Genomic DNA, 20,273 nt, shown 5'->3' on the forward strand with positions numbered 1-20,273 from the left:
AAAAAAAGGAAAATGGAGAATTCCATGAACAACCAGAGGTTGTCAAAAAAAAAAAACACCCGTAAGTCACTGGTCAATAAACCAACCTCTAAATCAGGCATTCAAGAAACTTTAGAAATAAAGGAAGTTACTACTTTTGAACACTCTTGCAGCTCTAATGCCAGAAAATAGACTCTTACAACATCTCCAAGAAATCCTCAGAAATTGCCTTTATCAAAGCCCACTATGGCTTTGGTTAAACTGCCTGTTGTGCAGTTTTCTCCTATGCTTGTTTTTGTGCCTACTACAGTCAACTCCTGGGCCTGGCCTGTAGTAGTAGGTATCAATCACCAGGGCTCCCCCACAGGCACCATTCACTTACTTCCCCTGCCCATAGATTCAGATCCTTGGCCTAGATTCAGAGGCTTATTACCTTCTTCAGGTGAACTTATTTCACTTAAAAAGTGTGGATTCTGTTGCTGTTGAGCCAATCAGTACAGATGTTCAAGTGAGCTTGCGTAGAAGTTCACCCACTGCTTTACAACTAGGAAACACATGTCAGAAGAACAGCATTTCTTCCACCAATGTGCAGACAGATCTGTCTTTCACCTTATAAAGCTTCATGCCTTCTGCACATTCGGGCTTCCCCAGATTCCTCTCCATCCTCTTGTTTTCATGCTGATTTGAAGTTTGGTTCTCAAGTTTCACTTCTTATTATTTTTCATACTCAAAAGCTTGATATCCAGTTCTAAAGTAACTTCATTAATCACTGCTCAGACTTACTGAAGCCTTTTTAGATGTTTGTTTCCAGTCAGGCGGGATCTCCAGAGAAACTCAAGCCAGTGGAGTGCAAAGTTCCACAGATGACTAGGTCACATGAACCAAGCAGTAATGTGCACAGACATTTTTGAGAATGTTCATTCATTATACAGGGTTTCTACAGACAATATTATAAGCAACAGTTTGGCAGCAGAGATTGTAACTCATGGTTTGTTATCTCAGATTAAGCCTAAGAGAAATCTGTACCAATCATAAACTTCAGTGAACTGAACAGTATGCTTCTCCACAAAACATGACAAATAATCTGACCCAAACCATAGATTTATTAAGTGATCTAGAAAACATCTTGTCAAATAATCTGCTGGGTCAGACACTGGATAATCACCATCTTTGTCTGACACGAATACTGGACCCAAAAAGTACCTCCCATCTGTTCCAACCCAGAATCCTGGAATGGAGTTTGATATTGAAGAGTTCTTTTCACCCTCAAGTATGCAAACTCAAACAGAAGTGAGTGAATTTAGCAATACAAACACCAAACCAACTCTGGAATCCCTGGATACAGAGACCATATTGACTTTTTATTTGGGGACACATCTGCTCAGTCTGGCAGCTGTTGGGGAAATGTCAACTTCTTAGGCCTTGAAATGTTAGATACGAAAACACAGACAGATTTAAACTTCCTTTTAGACAGTAACCTTCATCTGTCTCTGGACAGTATCCTGAAGTATGCCAGCTTTTCCAAGAGCACTGATTTATATGACACAGAAAAAAAAAAGGATTTCCACTAAAAACCTGCCTACTCAAGAAAGCAAAGTTCAGTTGAACAGTACAGAAACGGACCATAAATTCTGGTTTTGAAACCCTGGGGAGTTTTTTTTTTCACCAGCAATAAAACTCAAACAGCCTTCGATGACTCTTCTAGCCAACCTGGCCTGGAACATGATGGAGTCTCAGTTCAGTTTTGTATATGTAGAATGGAATGATCAAAATAGGAATGTCTGCATTTGTTTGGTGTTTTTGGTATTTAAAAAAATAAAATAAAAAATTATTAAAAAAATAATTCCAATAAAAGAAGGAAATTTAAAAAAAGATTCCACAAGGGTTCCATGCATTAGAATAACTCTCCAGAAACCTCCATTCTCCAAATGGGTTCCTGGACCAGATAAATACTGAAACCTAGAGGGCCTAGCCTGTCCAGAACATCAGCTAGTTCCACATCCTTACCCCATCTTATCGACAGCCCCTTCCAACATGAAAAAGTTAGTATGGTCATAGCCCAAATGCCCCTAACGAGAGGGATATGATCAAGGGTGATGGTGGAGTTATACAGAGAAGATAGGATTTAACACAATGTCAGGTCCAGGCTCAACCCCAGGAGTCAAGTCCCACATAGGCAGGGAGACTGCGTCCCTGGGAAACATGTCCCACATAGTAGGGATGGCAGTTGAGTTTACCAGTGAGTTTGCTTCAAAAGAGAGGCCACATCTGAGCAACAAAAGGGGTTCTCTGACAGTGACTCTTAGAGATAATTATAAGTAGACTTAGCTTCTCCTTTACAGGGATAAGTTTCACAAGGGCAAGCCCCAAGATTGAGGGCTCGACTTATTAAATTGGTAGTTCCTAATGCTTGAAAGAACACCAGGAATTCCCCAGGTGGGGAAGTTAAGTATTTCCAAATTTTTGCCCAGTTACTCAAGGGAGCTTTGCAAATACTTTTTTAATCTCTGCCCAAATTATTCTGGGAGGTTTCAGGGCATCACACTAACCTGTACAAACCAATAAGATGTCAATCTCTATTCAAGGCTCCATATAACTATGGTGTTTGAACAAACTGATTATACAAGTTAAATTAGATAGTGTGTGCGCCAGTTAGAAAAGAATATGTACCCTAGAAAAGCCATGTTTTAATCCTGATCCATCTTGTGGAAGCAGCTGTTTCTTTCTATTCAGCACTATAGGTTGTAAACTTGATTAGATTATCACTGCAGAGCTGTGGCGCTGCCCATTCCAGGTGGGTCTTGATTAGTTTACTGGAATCCTTTAGAAAGAGGAACCATTTTGGAAACAGCAGCAGAGCCACGAGGCAAGAGCCCATGCTGCCAGGGACCTTTGGGGATGAAGAAGTAAAATGTCCTTGAGGGAGTTTCATGAAACAAGAAGCCTGGAGAGAAAGTTAGCAGATGTTGTCATGTGCTGTTCCTGTTGAGAGAAAAACCCTGAACTTCATTGGCCTTTCTTGAGTTAAGGTGAGTTGCTGGTGCCTTAATTTGGACATTTTTATAGACCTGCTTTAATTGGGACATTTTCATGGCCTTAGAACTGTAAACGTGTAACTTAATAAATTCTCCCTTTTTAAAAAAAAGGACCTGACTGGAAACAAACATCTCCCTTTTTAAAAGTCTGGTATACTGCATTTCTGCATTTCTGGTATACTGCATTCCAGCAGCTAGCAAACTAGAACAGTGTGCCACAGAAAATATAGTTTGCACCAACTATACATCTCTTCCATTGGTCTCACACAGATGTTGAAGTTTTAAAACACAGTCAATATCATCTTTGCCCTATAGTCTGATTTGCCTTAGTCCTAACAAGATCTGCTTCGTTCAAATTTCTAACTGAACTCTGATCTCCTTTTCAGCTCTGTACATAGTTGCTGTATGGGGTAATGCTGACTTTCAGAGCTGCTGAAGTCTAGCTCTGTATCTCAGTTGTCAACAGATACCCGAACTTCTAGGGACCAACCAGGTTATACACAGAGAGCTCAGCATCTCAGGATTTAGAAATAACCATTACAATTTAGGAATAGATGTACCTGCTTCACGAGCTAACAATCTAGGAACCTTTACAATAGCATTCCCCTGATAACCTATGCTCTCAAATTCAATTCTATACATTATAGTTAGTTTATATTAGTGAAATGTTAAAACGTTTGTCTTTTCATTTAGTGCTTATTTCACTCAACATACTGTCCTCCAAGTCCATACACCTCGTTGCATGCCTCACAGCTTCATTTCTTTTTGCAGCCACTGAACGGAACTGCCCTCCATTGTATGTATACACCACAGTTCACCCATCCTTTCATCAGCTGACATACTCCTTGGCCATCTTCATCATTGCAAATTGTGAATACTGCTGCCATAAACACCAGTGTACTAATGTCCATTCATGTCTCTGCTTTCACTTCTTCCACTTATACCTGAAAACAGGGTTGCAGGATCATACAGCAATCCTATACTTAGTCTCTTGTGGAACCACCAAACTGCCCTCCAGATGGGCTGTACCATTCTACTTCCTTAATAGTGAATATGAAACAATACATTCTTCTCTCCACACTTTCTCCAGCACTAGTATTTCTGTTTCTTTTTTAAACAGTTTTATTGACATACCATACCATCCATCCTAAGTAAATAATTAATCATTTCCTGTTATGCATTCACCACAACAATCTGTATGAGGACATTTCCATTTCTTCCACAAAGGCAGAGGAAGAAAGAAAAAAAAAAGAATGTAAAATAATGTTAATTAAAATAAAATAAAAAGGAGAAAAAACAACACCCGCACCAAGAATCACATACCCCTCCCTTATATCCCCCTCTTATTGACATTTAGCTTTGGAATGTAGCATTTATTAGATTTACTGGAAACATATTACAATGTTACTGTTAACTACAGATCCTAGTTTGCATTGATTGTATTTTTTCTATATACCATCCATTTGCAGCACCTTGCAATATGGACATTCCTTTGTTTCCCTCATAACAAAGCATTCTTATATTTGTATATTTAATCACCATCACTGACCACTCTAGGTTTTGTTAAATTACACAGTCCCAGTCTTTCTTTCCTTCTTGTTTCACACATATTCCTGGCCTTCCTCTTTCAACCATACTCACATTCATGTTTGTTCAGTGTACTTTCAATTTGTGCTACCATCAGACACTACTATGCTATCCATTTCTGGATCTATATAATCAATCTTGTTGACTATTCTGTACTCCCCCATCAAATGCCCCATCTCTGCCCTCTTTCTACTCCTGAAAATCCATGTTCTCAACATTAACTCTCAAAGTTCACTCACTAATGAGAACATACATTATTTGTCTTTTTGTTTCTGACTACTTCACTCAACATAACATCCTCAAGGTTTATTCACACTGCTGCATGTTTCATGACTTTATTGTCTTACTGCTGCATAATATTCCATCACATGTATATACCACAGTTTATCCACTTAGCCATTGATGGACATTTGGGAGGTTTCCATTTCTTGGCAATCATAAATAATGCCATTATAAACATCAATGTGCAAATGTCTGCTTGTGTCCTTGCCTTCAGTTCCTCCAAATATAGACATATTAATGGAATTTATGGATCATATGGCAATTCTATTCTTAGCTTCCTCAGGAACCACCAAACTGCCCTCCAGAGTGGTTGCACCATTTCTGCATTCCCACCCACAGTGAACAAGTATGTCTCTTTCTCACATCCTCTCCAACACTTATAACTTTCTGGTTGTTTTTGTTTTTTTTTTATATTGGGTGTTCTAGTAGGGGTAAGATGATATCTCATTGCAGCTTTCAATTGCATTTCTGTAATAGCCAGTAAAGTTGAACATTTTTCATGTTTTTGAGCCATTTCTATTTCCTCTTCAGAAAAATATCTGTCTTTTCCCATTAATTGGGCTGTCTTTTCATTAGTGAGTTGTAGGATCTCTTTATATATTCTGGATATTAAATACATATCTATATGCAATTTCTAAATTTCATCTCCCATTGAATAGGCTACCCTTCTATTTGATGCACAAAAGCATTCAATTTTGAGGAGATTCCATTTCTCTATTTCTCCTTTCATTTCTTACGCTTTGGGCATAAGGTCTAGGAAACCACTTCCTATCACAAGATCTTTAAAAGTTTTATGTTCTTAGCACTAATGTTTAGGTCTTTGATTCATTTTGAGTTTATTTTTGTATAAGGTATGAGTAAGGATCTTCTTTCATTTTTTTTGGATATGGATATTCAATTCTCCAAACAAAATTCATTGAAGAGGCTGCTCTGTCCTAGTTGAGTTGGCTTGACCACCTTATCAAAGATCAATTATCCATAGATGAGGGGGTCTATTTCTGAATACTCAGTTTGATTACATTGGTCAGTATATCTATCAATATGCCAGTAACATGCTGTGTTGACCACTGTAGCTTTGTAATATGTTTTAGAGTCAAGTAGTGTGAGACCTTCCACTTCATTCCTCTTTCTTAAGACATTTTAACTATTCAAGGCACCCTGTCCTTCCAAATAAATTTGGTTATTGGTTTTTTTATTTCTGCAAAGTAAGTTGTTAAGATTTTAACTGGTATTGCATTGATTCTATGAAACAATTTGAGTAGAACTGACATATTAACTATATTGAGTTCCCCAATCCATGAACACAGTAAGTCCTTCCATTTATTTAGGTCTTTCTTGATTTCTTTTAGCAATTTCTTGTAGTTTTCTGTGTATAGGTATTTTGTGGTCTTGGTTAAATTTATTCCTAAATATTAGATTCTTTTGGTTGCTATTATAAATGGAATTTTTTTCTTGATTTACTCCTCAGATTGTTCATTACTGTTGTATAGAAACACTGCTGCTTTTTGCATATTGATTTTGCACCCTGCCACTTTGCTGTACTTGTTTATTAGCTCTAGCAGCTTTGCTGTAGATTTTTTGGGATTTTTGAGTAGTATCATGTCATCTGCAAACAGTTTTTCTTCTTCTTTACCAATTTGGATGCATTTTATTTCTTTTTCTCGCCTAATTGCTCTAGCTAGAACTTTCAGCACAATGTTGAATAACAATGGAGACAGCAGGCATCCTTGTCTTGTTCCTGATCGTAAAGGGAATGCTTTCAGTCTTTCCCTATTAAGCATGATGTTAGCTATGGGTTTTTCTTATATTTCCTTTTATCATGCTGAGGAAGTTCCCTTCCATTCCTACCCTTTGAAAGTGTTTTCATCATGAAAGGATGTTGAATTTTGTCTAATGCCTTTCCTGCATCAATCGAGATGACTGTGCAGTTTTTCTGCTTTGATTTACTGATATGCTGTACTACATTAATTGATTTTCTTGGGTTGAACCAGCCTTGCATACTTGGAATAAATCCCACCTGGTATGATGTATAATTCTTTTAATGTGCTGCTGGATTTGATTTGTTAATGCTTTGTTGAGGATTTCTGCATTTATATTCATTAAAGTGATTGGTCTGTAATTTTCTTATCTTTGTTTGGCTTTGGCAGTAGGGTGATGTTGGCTTCACAGAATGAGTTAGGTAGCTTTCCCTCTCTTTATTTCTTTTGAAGTGTCTGAGCAGTATTGGTACTAATCTTTTCTTGAAAGCTTGGTAGAATTCACATGTGAAGCCATCTGGTCATGGACTTTTCCTTTTTCAAAACTTTTTGATGACTGATTCAATCTCTTGTGATTGGTTTGTGGAGGTTGCCTATTTCTTCTCAAGTCAATGTTAGTTGTTCATGCTTTTCTAGAAGCTGTCCATTTCGCCTATGTTGTTTAGTTTTTTAGTATACACTTGCTCATAGTACTCTCTCATGAACTCATTTATTTCTATGGGGTTTGTAGTTATGGCCCCTCTCCCATTTTCTGATTTTATTTATTTGCATTCTCTTATTATCTTTTTTTTTCAGCCTAGTTAAAGGTGTATCAATTTTATTGGTTTTCAAAGCATCAGCTTCTGGTTTTGTTGATTCTCTATATTGTTTTCATATTTCCAATTTCATTTATTTCTCTTCTAATCTCTGTTATTTCTTTCCTATGTTTGTTTCCAGTTTAGTTTGGTGTTCTTGCTTTAGTTCCTCCAGGCGAACAGTTATATCTTCAATTTTTACTCTCTTCTTTTTTAATAAAAGCATTTAGGGCAATAATATATCATAATGTTGCATTCTCACCTTCATGGTTTTAGATAAGAAACCCACACACAGTCTTATCAAGTTCCCTTGTATGCGATGGATCACTTTTCTCTTGCTGCTTTCAGAATTCTCTCTTTGCCTCTGACAACAGTCTGATTACTAAGTGTCTTGGAGTATACTTCTTGGATGTGTAATTTTATGTCTTTCATAAGAGATGGGAAATGTTCAGTGATTATTTCCTCCATTATCTTTTATGCCCCTTTTACCTTTTCTTCTCCTTCCAGTACACCCATAACACCCAGGTCCTGAGACCCTGTTCACATGTTTCTATTCTTTTCTCTATCTGCCTTTTTGTGTATAGGATTTCATATAGCCTGTCTCTTAATCACTTATTCTTTCTTCTGATTCTTCAAATCTGTTGTTGTACATCTCCACTGTCTTTTCATCTCTTCTATTGTGCCTTTTATACCCATAAGTTCTGCCATTTGGTTTTTCACTTTCGAGTTCATTTTTATGTTCACCCAATGTTTTCTTTATATCCTTCATCTTTTTTGCTGTATCCTCCTTCAACTTGTTGATTCAATTTTTGATGTGATTTTGCATGTTCAAACATCCTTAATTATTTGTTTCAACTCCAGAACTTTGTTTGAAGTGTTCTTTTCTTCTGTTTGATTGGACCATACCTTTGTTTTTCCTAGTATGACTCGCAATTTTTTGCTGATGTCCAGGCATCTGATTTCCTTAATTAGTTTATCCTGGAGGTCATTTTTACTTTTACCGAGGGTTTTCTTGTTGGTTGATTCTGTTCTCTGTCACTTCTTTGGCATTCAGTACAACTGATTCTATACCTCTAGCAGAGCTTCTGATGAACTGATCAGAATTTTTCAAATCTTTTTTTTCTGATTCTTGCTCTGCCATTATAGAACCTCCTTTTGAGGATGGTATTCCCAAATATGATCAACCCCAATCAGATTTCCCCAGACCACACAGGCCCAGGTCTCAGGAAGAGGGTGTAAATATTATCAAGTTTCCCTGGGGGCATGCCCCAGCAGATTTTCAGACTTTTCCTATGAGGCCCTGAAATATAAAAGAGGGAAACGGAGTTTGTGGAGTTTGCTCTGCTCAGTTGATGCTGGCTATTGTAATACCTTGGTGTCTGATCATAAGATATTATTTACTGACTGCTCAAGGCTACTTTGTCTAATCCATTGATTATTAGTGTATGAAGAAATATATTCTGTAACAGTGTGTGTCCAGAGTAAGATCAGATCCTAGGGCCGAATGAAATGTGACTGTGACTATTAGGCATGAGGAATAAAGTGTGACTGTGACAACTGGGTATAGGGGTCTGCAGTCTTGCCAAGGAACACACCGACTGTTCCGTGACCATTTATACTAAACACAAAAATATACAATCCAACTGGGGGGACTGGCTACCCTCCCAGAGGGAAATGTACTTTCATAAAGTTGTTCACTCAAGAGAGTTCCTCCTGGGAGCTAGCCAGTCTCATGAGAAACACTTGAGCGAGGTCACATAAGCTAATTGGAACTTGGCCACCACTGTGTGTAAAAAAGCAATATATAAACTACCCACAAACAGCTAGACTTTGGAATTTCATCCGAGGGGAAGACACTCGGCTCGGGACTTTCCCAGTCAGACCCTGAAAATGCTGTCTCCAGCATTCCCAAGTGTTCTTCAGTGTTGGTGACTTCCCAACTGGTGATGTAATTTACTTTATTTCTTCCATTAATCAATAAATACTTATTTGCTTGAATTAGAGAGAGTTGTGTTACTTTATGAATTCAACTCTGTTCAAACTGAGGCCTCACCCTCAGTTTGAAACAGCCTCTAGACTCTGTTCTTTTCCTATGCTACCCAGGAGGAGGCACTTATCTGCTTGCAGTTCCCCACCAGCGTGAACTGATGCAGGGCCTTTACTTGTCAACAGTCTCTCGATGCCAGGGGTATGGTTAAGAAAGAGGCTGAAGTAGAAGGCAAGCTTAAGCTGTTTCTGATTCCCAACCCCTGTGACCTGAATTCTCTGAAGAAGTTCTGCTACTTGAGCTGGATCCTGCCCTCCCCCCTTTTCCTGGGAAAGATATGCCCTTTAGGGAATCTCCCCCACATGAATCATTACTTTGTTTCTCAGACCGTATCTTAACTCAGCCCTTGTCTGAGTCCCACTGACAATTGAAAATGCCTTAGGCTTTCTCTAAGGAGTTACTCAGAACAGTTTAAAAAAAGAAAGGAAAAAAATAGAAATCCCTTTTCAGAGCCAGTCCCCAGGACCAAGGTTTGCTTGCTAAGAGCTAGAGTTGGTACTTGGCAATATGCACCAAAAAGGCCCAGTCCTTTTCCGGTATTTTGAGCTCATCCAACTCAAAAAGGCTCTTTTTGTCCTGTTTGCTGGGGCAAAATTTCCTGGTTCCTTTCATGCTTGCTCCAGGTTTATCTGTGCTTGGAGCTTATATTCAGCAGTTCAAATTAGTTATTAATTCCACAATTGGAGCTTGCTTGAATTACCTACCAGGAGCAAGGGAGGTAATTCTTTTTCCCTCAGTGAACCAACTCCAAGACAGCCTGCCGTGCCAGTGGAGGAGGTGCACCAGCCTTCACAACTTGGCAGATTTACAGTTCTGCCCGGGATCTCAGCATTCCACCTGTTCCAGACTGCTGTACAATGTGTGTCCAGTCAGTGAAGTTCCCAAATAGTTGTTTCAGACAGTTTTTGGTTATTTACTAGCTGTCCTAGAGGACTAACCAAATTACACACCTAATTATGCTGCCATCTTGCCCTGCCTCCTCCCCCTAAAATATATTTTTAACAATACTTGTTATAAATTCCTATTTCTTGACAGTTACCTGTAAAATGGATTTAAATCATAATGCTAATATGGTTTGAAACTCATGCAACCTCCATCTACTTTGACATCTCACTCTTCTGATTTGAAGAAACAAAGGAAAACTGTAGCTGTCTCTAACTTTTGAAATAGGTTTCACGTAATCAACTCTAGCCTTTCTCTACATGAGCTATTACTGGTACCAGTGTAGGTGTACAATATTTTATTCACAAGAGGCTCTCAGTTGTAAAATTACTGTGTAAAGAACCAATAGCAAGGAGTAATGTGTAAGTGGTGATCCTTCTAGTTGAAATAATAGTAAGTATTCCATAGAATGAAAACACTGAAGTGTGCCCTACTAACATCCTACTGTGTACAATAGTAGTTTAGACCGGTGCCCCAGGGCTGCTTTCTAAAGTACACCTACAGGCTGGTTCTGAGCTTTATCATGCCATATGTTTTTTAAAATAAAAGTGAGAAGAAGGGACAATTTCCCCTAAATTTCAACGTGTGGCACTTCTACTAAACTTAATAAGGGAAGAATGCAATCTAAACTATTTTAAAGTGTCCCATCTTCCTTCTATCCACCTCTCATTTCTTTACATTGAGTGATTTCTGAAAAACATCATTTAAGCAAGGATATTATTACTTGTGCCTTAAGGGTAGCTTTACAGAATAGAACCACCTAAATTACGGTAGTCTGCATTTTTTCTTTTAAAGAAAGTTAAACCAAATAGTATTTCTTCATAGAGAATAAAGAAAGTGAAGATTTATTGTTTCAATCATAACAAGACTGTTTTTGTTTTGAAATGGAAACATGGTCAAGTATGCTTTTAGGATTTTCTGTATTTAGGAGACCTTGATAATAACTGTTGGCCAACTTTCAAAAAAGTAAGAATTAGAGCAGTTTGTAAGTGTTCTAAGTTTACAAAGAAATGCTTTATCCCTTCTTCTGCACATGCTTGTGCTACTGAAGACTAAACCCTTAACAGAAAACCTAGCAAAGGGACTAAAAATTCCTTAAAGTAAAATGGTAGTATTGGTACAAACTCATATTCCATATATTACATACAGGGGAAATGTTGGTAATGGGTAAATAATATATATTCTTGACAGATGAACTCAATTTAGTGATGAAAGAATCTGCTTTGGTCACAATTGCCTACGAATATGGGTTTCAAAACAAAGGCTTAGCTTAGAATTTAATTATGATTTAGAATCATCACTGCCTTAACATTTAAACATCTATATAAGTCCTCCTAATAAAGAAGAAATGCATGTTTGTTTATGGCTTTTTGTAAATATAATGTATTGATTTATGTCTTAAAAATAACAAAACAAAAGAAAAAAACAGTTTCTGTGAGTGTTTGTTACTCCAGCCAATAGCTATTTGCAGAAAAATGGAGCTAATGGAGTAATAGAGTTTTTTATGTATAAGAACTGTTCTACCCCCAAACTGTAACCACCTGAATTGTTCTAAGAGTATCTGTAAAAACTTAAAAAGAGGGAGGGAAGAAAGGAGGGTGGGTGGAAGGGAGGAAGGAAGAAAGACAAGTCTCACAGAAAAAAGGGGGGGGGGGAGGCTAGGGGTTAAACTGCATTACTGTAAGACAACATATCATAGGTCCGAGAACTGGAAAGTATAAGGAAAAGAGGAAACTGAATAAGGGAGAAAATTTTTAAAAAATAGTAAGAACTGGAGAGAAAATTCTGCACAAAAACAAAAGGAATAGATCAAAACTCCTGGAGAAGGAACAAAGAAAGGAAGCTTTCTCCTAGAGGTGAACAAATTACACAGAAGTTCAATCTTAAAAATTACACTGCAGGCGGTACAACAGTGGCTCAGTGGCAGAATTCTCGTCTGCCATGCCAGAGACCCCGGTTCGTTTCTCAGTGCCTGCCCATGCAAAAAAATAAATAAATAAATAAAAATACACTGCATGTCCAGAGCAAGATTCTGATGAAGAAACAAGGCTGCAAAGAACTTGTACACAGAAAACTACAAAACACTGCTCAAAGAAATCAAAGGGCTAAATAAATGGAAGGACATTCTATATTCATGGATTGGAAGATTAAATTTAGTTAAGATGTCAATTCGACCCAAACTGATTTAAAGATTCAACACAATCTCAATCAAAATTCCAACAGCCTGCTTTGAAGAAATGGAAAAGCCAATCATTAAATTTATTTGGAAACGTAAGGAGCCTCAGATAGCCAAAAATATCTGAGAAAGAAACACAAAATTAGAAGACTAACATTTCCTGACTTTAAAGCATATGACAAAGCTACAGTGGTCAAAACAGCAGGTATGGCTCAAGGACAGATATATCAAACAATGGAATTAAATTGAGAGTTCAGAAACAGACTTTCACATATCGATGGCCAATTGATTTTTGACAAGGCTACCAAATTCACTCAAATTGGGAAAGAACAGTCTCTTCAACTATGGTGTTGGGAGTCCTGGGTATTCATATGCAAAAGGATGAAAGAGAACATTGTCTCACATCATATTTAAAAATTAACTCAAAATGGATCAAAAATCTAAATATAAGACCCAGGACTATAAAATTCCTAAAAGAAAATGTAGGGAAACATCTTCAGGATCTTGTGTTAGGCAATGGATTCTCAGACTACATCCAAAGCACAAGAAATGAAAAAAAAATAGATAAATGGCACCTCTTCAAAATTAAAAACTTTTGTGCACTAAAGGACTTTGTCACAAAAGTGAAAAGACAACCTGCTCCATTGGAGAAAATACTTGGAAACTACACATCCAATAAGGGTTTAATATCCAGAACATATTTTTAAAAATCCTACAACTCAACATAAAAAACAATCCAATTAAAAAAATGGGCAGAAAGTGTGCACAGGTGGTTCAGTAGTAGAATACTCACCTTTTGTGCGGGAGACCCAGGTTTGATTCCCAGACCATGCATCGCTCCCCCCAAAAAAATGGGCAGAAGACTTGAATAGACATTTCTCCAAAGAAGATATACAAATAGCTAAAGAGCACATGAAAAGGTGCTCAACATCACTAGCTATTAGGGAAATACAAATCAAAACTAGAATGAGATATCATTTCACACCCACTAAAATGACTACTACTAAAAACATACAGAAAATTACAACTGTTGAAGAGGATGCTGAGAAATAAGGGCATTCATTTATTGCTGGTGGGAATGTAGAATGGTACAGTCGCCATGGAAGACAGTTTGGTAGTTCCTCAAGTAGCTAAATGGAGAACTAACACATGACCTGGCAATCCCGCTACTAGGTAAATAAAATGGAGAACTAACACATGACCTGGCAATCCCGCTACTAGGTAAATACCCAGAAGAATTGGAAACAGGGACTGAAAGAAATATTTGCACACCAGTATTCATCATGGCATGGCATTATTCACAACTGCCAAAAAATGGAATCAAACCAAGTGTCTATCAACCAATAAATGGATAAACCAAATGTGGTATATACATATAATGGAATATCATTGCTATAAAAAGAAATGAAGTCCTGATGCATGTGACAACAGGGATGAGCCTTCAGGATGTGCTGAGTGAAACAAGGCGGACACAAAAGGACAAATATTGTATTATCTCACATTGGTATGAACTAATTATAACAAGGAAACTCATGAGTTAGAATTTAAAATATACGTTACCAGAGGATAGACTGGAGGTAGAGAATGGTGAGCTGATGCTTAATTTGTACAGAATTTCTATTTAGGTTGATTGTAAACTTCTGGAAATGGATGATGGTAATGGTAGCACATTATTTTAATTAACAACACAGAATTATGTATGTGAATGTGGTTGAGAGAGGAAGTTTTGGGTCGTGTATGTCACTAGAATGAAAGTCAGACTATAAAACATGGGACTATATAACAGAGTGCATTCTTTCATGGATGATGGACTAGAATTAATATACAAGTATAAGAATGTTCTTTCATGAATTATAACAAATGTATGGCACTAATACAAGGTATTAATAATAGGATGGTGTTCTGGTTTGCTAGCTGCTGGAATGCAATATACCAGAAATGGAATGGCTTTTAAAAAGGGGAATTTAATGAGTTGCTAGTTTACAGTTCTAAGGCCTAGAAAATGTCCCGATTAAAACAAGTCTATAGAAATGTCCAATCAAAGGCATCTAGGGAAAGATACCTTGGTTCAAGAAGGCCGATGAAGTTCAGGGTTTCTCTCTCAAGTGAGAAGGCACGTGGCGAACACAGTCAGGGCTTCTCTCTCAGCTGGAAGGGCACATGGCGAACACGGCGTCATCTGCTAGATTTCTTTCCTGGCTTCCTGTTTCATGAAGCTCCCCGGGAGGCATCTTCCTTCTTCATCTCCAAAGATCGCTGGCTGAAGGACTCTCTGCTTCGTAGTGTCACTCTTTCTGAATCTCTCATTCTCCAAAATGTTTCCTCTTTTATAGGACTTCAGAAACTAATCAAGACCCACTCAGATGGGTGGAGACATGTCATCCCCTAATCCAGTTTAACAACCATTCTTAACTAAATCTCATCAACCAGGGAGATGATCCCATCACAGTCCCAAATACACAGCATTGAATAGAGACTATTCTACCTTTAAGAAATGGGATCCATATTAAAACATGGCTTTTCTTAGGGGGCATACTTCCCTTCAAACCAGCACAGATGGTATATGAGAAAAAATATACTTAATATAAACTACAGACCATACCTAATAGTATTATTTTAATATTCCTTCATCTATTGTAACAAAGGTACCACACTAATGCAAAGTATCAATAGGGGGAGGGAGTCTATGGGAATATTGTAGTTTTTTACATGACTTCTATAAACTTACTACTTTTCTAACTAAAAAAATTTAAAAATAAAGTTTAAAAGACCACAGTGAGATACTATTACATAACCTCCAGATTGGCTAAAATTGAAAAGATTGAGAAAACCAAATCTTGAAAGAATGTAGAGCAATGGGAATGCACATGTACTGCCAGAGTGCCTTTAAACTGGTATAATCACTTTAGAAAACAGAGCAGCATTATGAAGTATAATTGAAGCTATACATACCCTTGAATTCTGCAATTCTATTCCAGATATATGCTCTACAAAAACTCCTGCATATGTGTACCAAAATACATAAACAAGAATATTCATAGCAGGATTGTTCATAACAGCTCCAAATTGGAAACAATCCACTTATTCATTAACAGCACCATGAATAAAGACATGGTTTACTGAAGACTATAAGACCAATGGACAAACTACAGTTACATACACAGTACTGAGGGAAAGAAGCTACTCAACAACAAAAATACACAGAATGATTCCATTTAACATAAAAGTCAAAAATAGATAAAAGTATTCCATGTGATTTAGGAATAAATTAAAAGGGAAATCAAAGAAACCATTATCACAAAGCACTGGAGAAAGGTTACACTAAGCAGGGAAAGACAGGTTGTGAACCAAAAGGGACAAAAGGAGGCCTCTAAGTGTTGGCAATATTCTATTTCTTGACCTAAGTAACACAGCTGTTTGTTTTATAGTTATTCTTTAAACTGTTCATATGCCTTAAATAATTCTTTGTATAGAAATGATATATGTCTCAATGAAGAAAAAAATGTAAGAGGCTGCTGTTTCTTAAGGTAGTGGATTCCCTATTACTAGATATGTTTAGTAAGAGGATAAAAGTCCACATACAAGAGCTGTTATAGCAGGAATTCAAACATTTGTCAGAAACTTGGACTAAGTGGTCATCAGATTCCTGCTAATCCAGAGATTTCATGGGTCTATTTTCATACCTTGTAACGATGATTTTTATGAACACTATTTTGGAAGCAGTCCATACAGAGTACACATGTTGGATCAATTGCACAGTCCCTGAAAAACATAAAAAATTAGATTCCAAAATTTAGATGACTTCTGCTGATGCTTAAGGGTATGATTATAATATAATTTGAATTTTTCTGTATGGCATATAAACTGAATATGAAATATTTCAAAAACTGAATTTCAAAAATGTTTTGAACAAAGACAACATTGCAATTTTAGCCTCTCATTTAAACATTTGAATGCAGAAAGTTGGATGTTTGATTTCGTTCCTTAAATAATCATTAATTTGAACCTTCACTTGGTTTCAAACAGTTAAATTGCAATTGAAAATTAGTTTTGTGAAAAACGATCAGTTCTTTTTTCATTATCTGCCATTATCTCACTCTGCTACATTTATAAAAATATTTTACAAACATGGTAAATGAGGATTGGATAAAGACAAAATACATTACAATTTAAACATTATAAGTCAGTGATTTTTATTTATTAAGTACAAGAACACAAAGAACAGTGTCCAGCACAGAGGAGGTACTCAATATTTGTCTGAGTGAAAAAATTCCTCATAATTTCTCCTCTAATAGTAACTTTTAAAATGTATTATATAAAAAAAAATCTATTATTTCACTTGACATTTTCAGGAAAACATCAAGAAAAATATAAATTAGTAAGAAGGGCAGGATTAATTTTTAAAATAGTTTTATTTAGAGGAGTTCATTTTTTTAAAAGAAGGCTTTTAAAAATAAGAATTTGGAAATTTTAAAAATGAATTTTAAACAGTTAATAGCAAAGAAAGATTGTCGATAACATTCTGCAAAAATGTATAATCTATATGATTTATTTAGAGCAATATTTCTCAACCTCAGACTATTGATACGCTAGATCAGATATTCCTGTGCACTGCGGGATGTTTAGCAGCAATTCTGACCTCTACCCACTAAATGCCAGTACCACCCCTAAGTTGTGACAATGTCTCAATGAACATATTGTACTCTATCATGGGCAATGACTGGGGTTAATTATACAAATATAAGAATATTCTTATATGAATTAAAACAAACATACATCACTATTACAAGGTGTTAATAATAGGATGGTATATGGGAAAAATATAATACAAAACAATGAGCTATAGTTAACAGTAATATCATAACATTCTTTCATCAATTGTAACAAAGATCCTACACCAATGCCAGTGTCAATAACGGGGGTAAATGGAATAGGGGATTTTTCTTTTTGGAGCAATGAGAATGTATTCAAATTGACTGTGGTGATGAATGCACAACTTTGTGATTATACTGAGAGCTATTTATTATACATTTTAGATGTATTAAATGGTGTGTGAATAAAACTGTTTTTTAAAAAACTGTCTTCATGACACTTTGGAGGACATGAGGTTTACAAATGACTAATTTGGTTTAGTTAAAACTGACTGTGCTTCAGCTAAAAATATCTAAGTTGATTTTTTTCCTTAGAAAAAAGAACAGCACAAAGAAAGCATATGTTCACCTTGTTATTCAAGATGTAATGGAGAGGCTGGAGGGAACTGCCTGAAAATGTAGAGCTGTGTTCTAGTAGCTATGTTTCTTGAAGATGATTTTAATAATGACATAGCTTTCACAACCTGACTGTGTGATTGTGAAAATTTGTGTCTGATGCTCCTTTTATCTACCTTGTCAACAGACTAGTGGAACATATGGAATAAAAATAAATAATAGGGGGAACAAATGTTAAAATAAATTTAGTTTGAAAGGCTAGTGATCAATGAAAGGGAGGGGTAACGGGTATGGTATGTATAAATTTTTTTTCTGTTTTTGTTTTATTTCTTTTTCTGAATAGATGCAAATGTTCCAAGAAATGATCATGATGATGAATACGCAACTATGTGAGGATATTGTGAATTACTGATTATATATGTAGAATGGAATAATCAAAATAGGAATGTTTGCGTTTGTTTGGTGTTTTTTTGGTATTCAAAAAAATAAAATTTAAAAAATTTTTTTAAAAAGCATATGTTAAACAACTACTAACTATACATAAACCAATCAACTCTAGAATTACAGTGAAGCTAAAAACAATTCTCTATAATCATAAAGCCTAAAACTTCACATCCTAACCTAAATGACCTCTTAATAAGAGTGAAACACTAAAAGTACTGCTAAGATCCAAAAGCTGAAAATTTCAGGCAGGTGCAGGGAGTAATAAGGTTCTCTGTGCTATCATCATGTTTAAGGCAACTGCTATCACAAATGGTAAAAAGCCTAAAGCTGCTTCCATATTCCCTATAACTAGCCACTTCTATTCAACTAAATTTGAATTACTCCCACAGGTCCACAATCACTTAGCCACAATTCTAAAATCCAAAACATCCTGTAACTGGGATTTTTTTTCCTTTTTTTTTTTTGTAGATTTGGCACCAAATCCCATGGTGGCAAAAAATGACTTGAACTGACACGAAACTAAAGATTTTCTTTTAACCATTTGCTGTGAATATTCATAGATTTCTTGCAGAAATGCTATATTTGATTAAAAAGTCCTGCCCTGGCTCTACTGGGAAAGTCAGTATACAATCAATATAAGCACTGTATTATCTTTCTAAAATCTGAAAGATGTGGAATTCTGAAATACACCTGACCCCAAAAGCTTCACTGAGAACATGTGGACTATATTATAAGCATAGGAAAAACAATTTATCACTTATATACATTTGGAAAACAGGAAGAAAAAGTGAGAGAACTTCTAAAATAAAAGTTGTATATTCAAAAACAAGGTATATAAACAATAAAAGGTATATACACAATTATATAAATGCCTAATAAAAGGAAGTTAATTAAGTGGAATTAAATATACTATAATAGCACTAAAACAAGAATGGCACAAAATACCCAGACTGTAACTATAACCAATCCTGTAAATTTCTAATTCTTACCTACAAGAATAGGTTGTCTCTCCACTTTTGAAAACCTTTCCACAGAGTTGAAATGCTCCACTATGCTTTAATTTCTCTAGGCAAATATCTGGATCTTCTCCAAATAAGTACCATTCTAGTGGAGTGAAGATTGATATTTGTACACTTTCCTCCTGCTTTTCTATGTCTGGGTCCATTTCAGCGAAATAAATTTCTGGCACAAACTGTGCCAAATGATGCAAGAAAATAGGATAAAAATCAACTTGCTGATCCCACCACTGAAAGAAAAAAAGACAAAATTAGGCTTTGTTAATGAGTTCCTTCTTACACATTTAGGGTCAAAAGTAACGGCACAATTCTATAATTCCAGAGAAGGTAATTTATAATATACTTTTTTTTTTTTTACCAATACGAAGGGAAAGTGGGGATTTTAAAAATTTTAAAAATTTAAGAATAAAGGTTTCCCCACATACAAAGATAACCTGAAAAAAAAAAAAAACACAGCTGTAGTGAGCAAGAACTATGCTTTCCTTCTGGAATGGCCAATTTCCATCATCTAATGGTCATTTTTTAAGTTAAAGGCTGTACAGATAAAGCATCCCCACATGCTTGGTTTAACTGTTCAAGAAGCCATATGGTTTAAAGAAATCAAAATGAACATGAGTCAGAGTTTTTAGAACACAGAAACCACTAACCAAAAAAGAAAAAAAGTAGATGAACTGAATCCCATCAAAGTAAAATTTTCTGTTCTTCAAAAGACATTGTTACAGAAGGTAAATAACACATGCTCAACATCATTAGTTATAATAAAATGCTCATCAAAACAAGAATGAGATACCCTTAGGCAATTTATTAAGAGCAGATAAAAAAAAATTTTTTAATGGTAATACCAAGAGCTAACAAGGATGTGAAGAGATTAGAACTTTCACCATTAGATGAAAGACTTTGGCAGTTTCTCATAAAGTTGAACATATATTTACCATATAACCAGCCATCAAACTCCTAGGTATTTACTGAAGAAATGAAAATTTATGTTCATATCAAAAACTGTATAC

General features: G+C 36.0%; 1 protein-coding gene across 4 annotated transcripts in view; it reads right to left on the bottom strand.

The window, feature by feature from the left end:
* UBR1 (ubiquitin protein ligase E3 component n-recognin 1) overlaps positions 1-20,273 on the bottom strand; it is a 250,865-nt gene that overhangs the window by 211,210 nt on the left and 19,382 nt on the right. For 3 of the 4 annotated variants that reach the window (XM_077127596.1, XM_077127594.1, XM_077127593.1), the window contains exons 2-3: positions 19,240-19,496; positions 16,283-16,361 (exon numbers count right to left, since the gene is read on the bottom strand). In XM_077127596.1, coding sequence (XP_076983711.1) covers positions 16,283-16,361; positions 19,240-19,496 — 336 coding nt within the window. Of the gene's footprint in view, positions 1-16,282; positions 16,362-19,239; positions 19,497-20,273 lie in introns of those variants that run through there. The other variant, XM_077127597.1, reaches the window with a different exon arrangement.

The sequence above is a fragment of the Tamandua tetradactyla genome, chromosome 14 (genome assembly GCF_023851605.1).
Source record: "Tamandua tetradactyla isolate mTamTet1 chromosome 14, mTamTet1.pri, whole genome shotgun sequence".
NCBI classification, from domain to species: domain Eukaryota; kingdom Metazoa; phylum Chordata; class Mammalia; order Pilosa; family Myrmecophagidae; genus Tamandua; species Tamandua tetradactyla.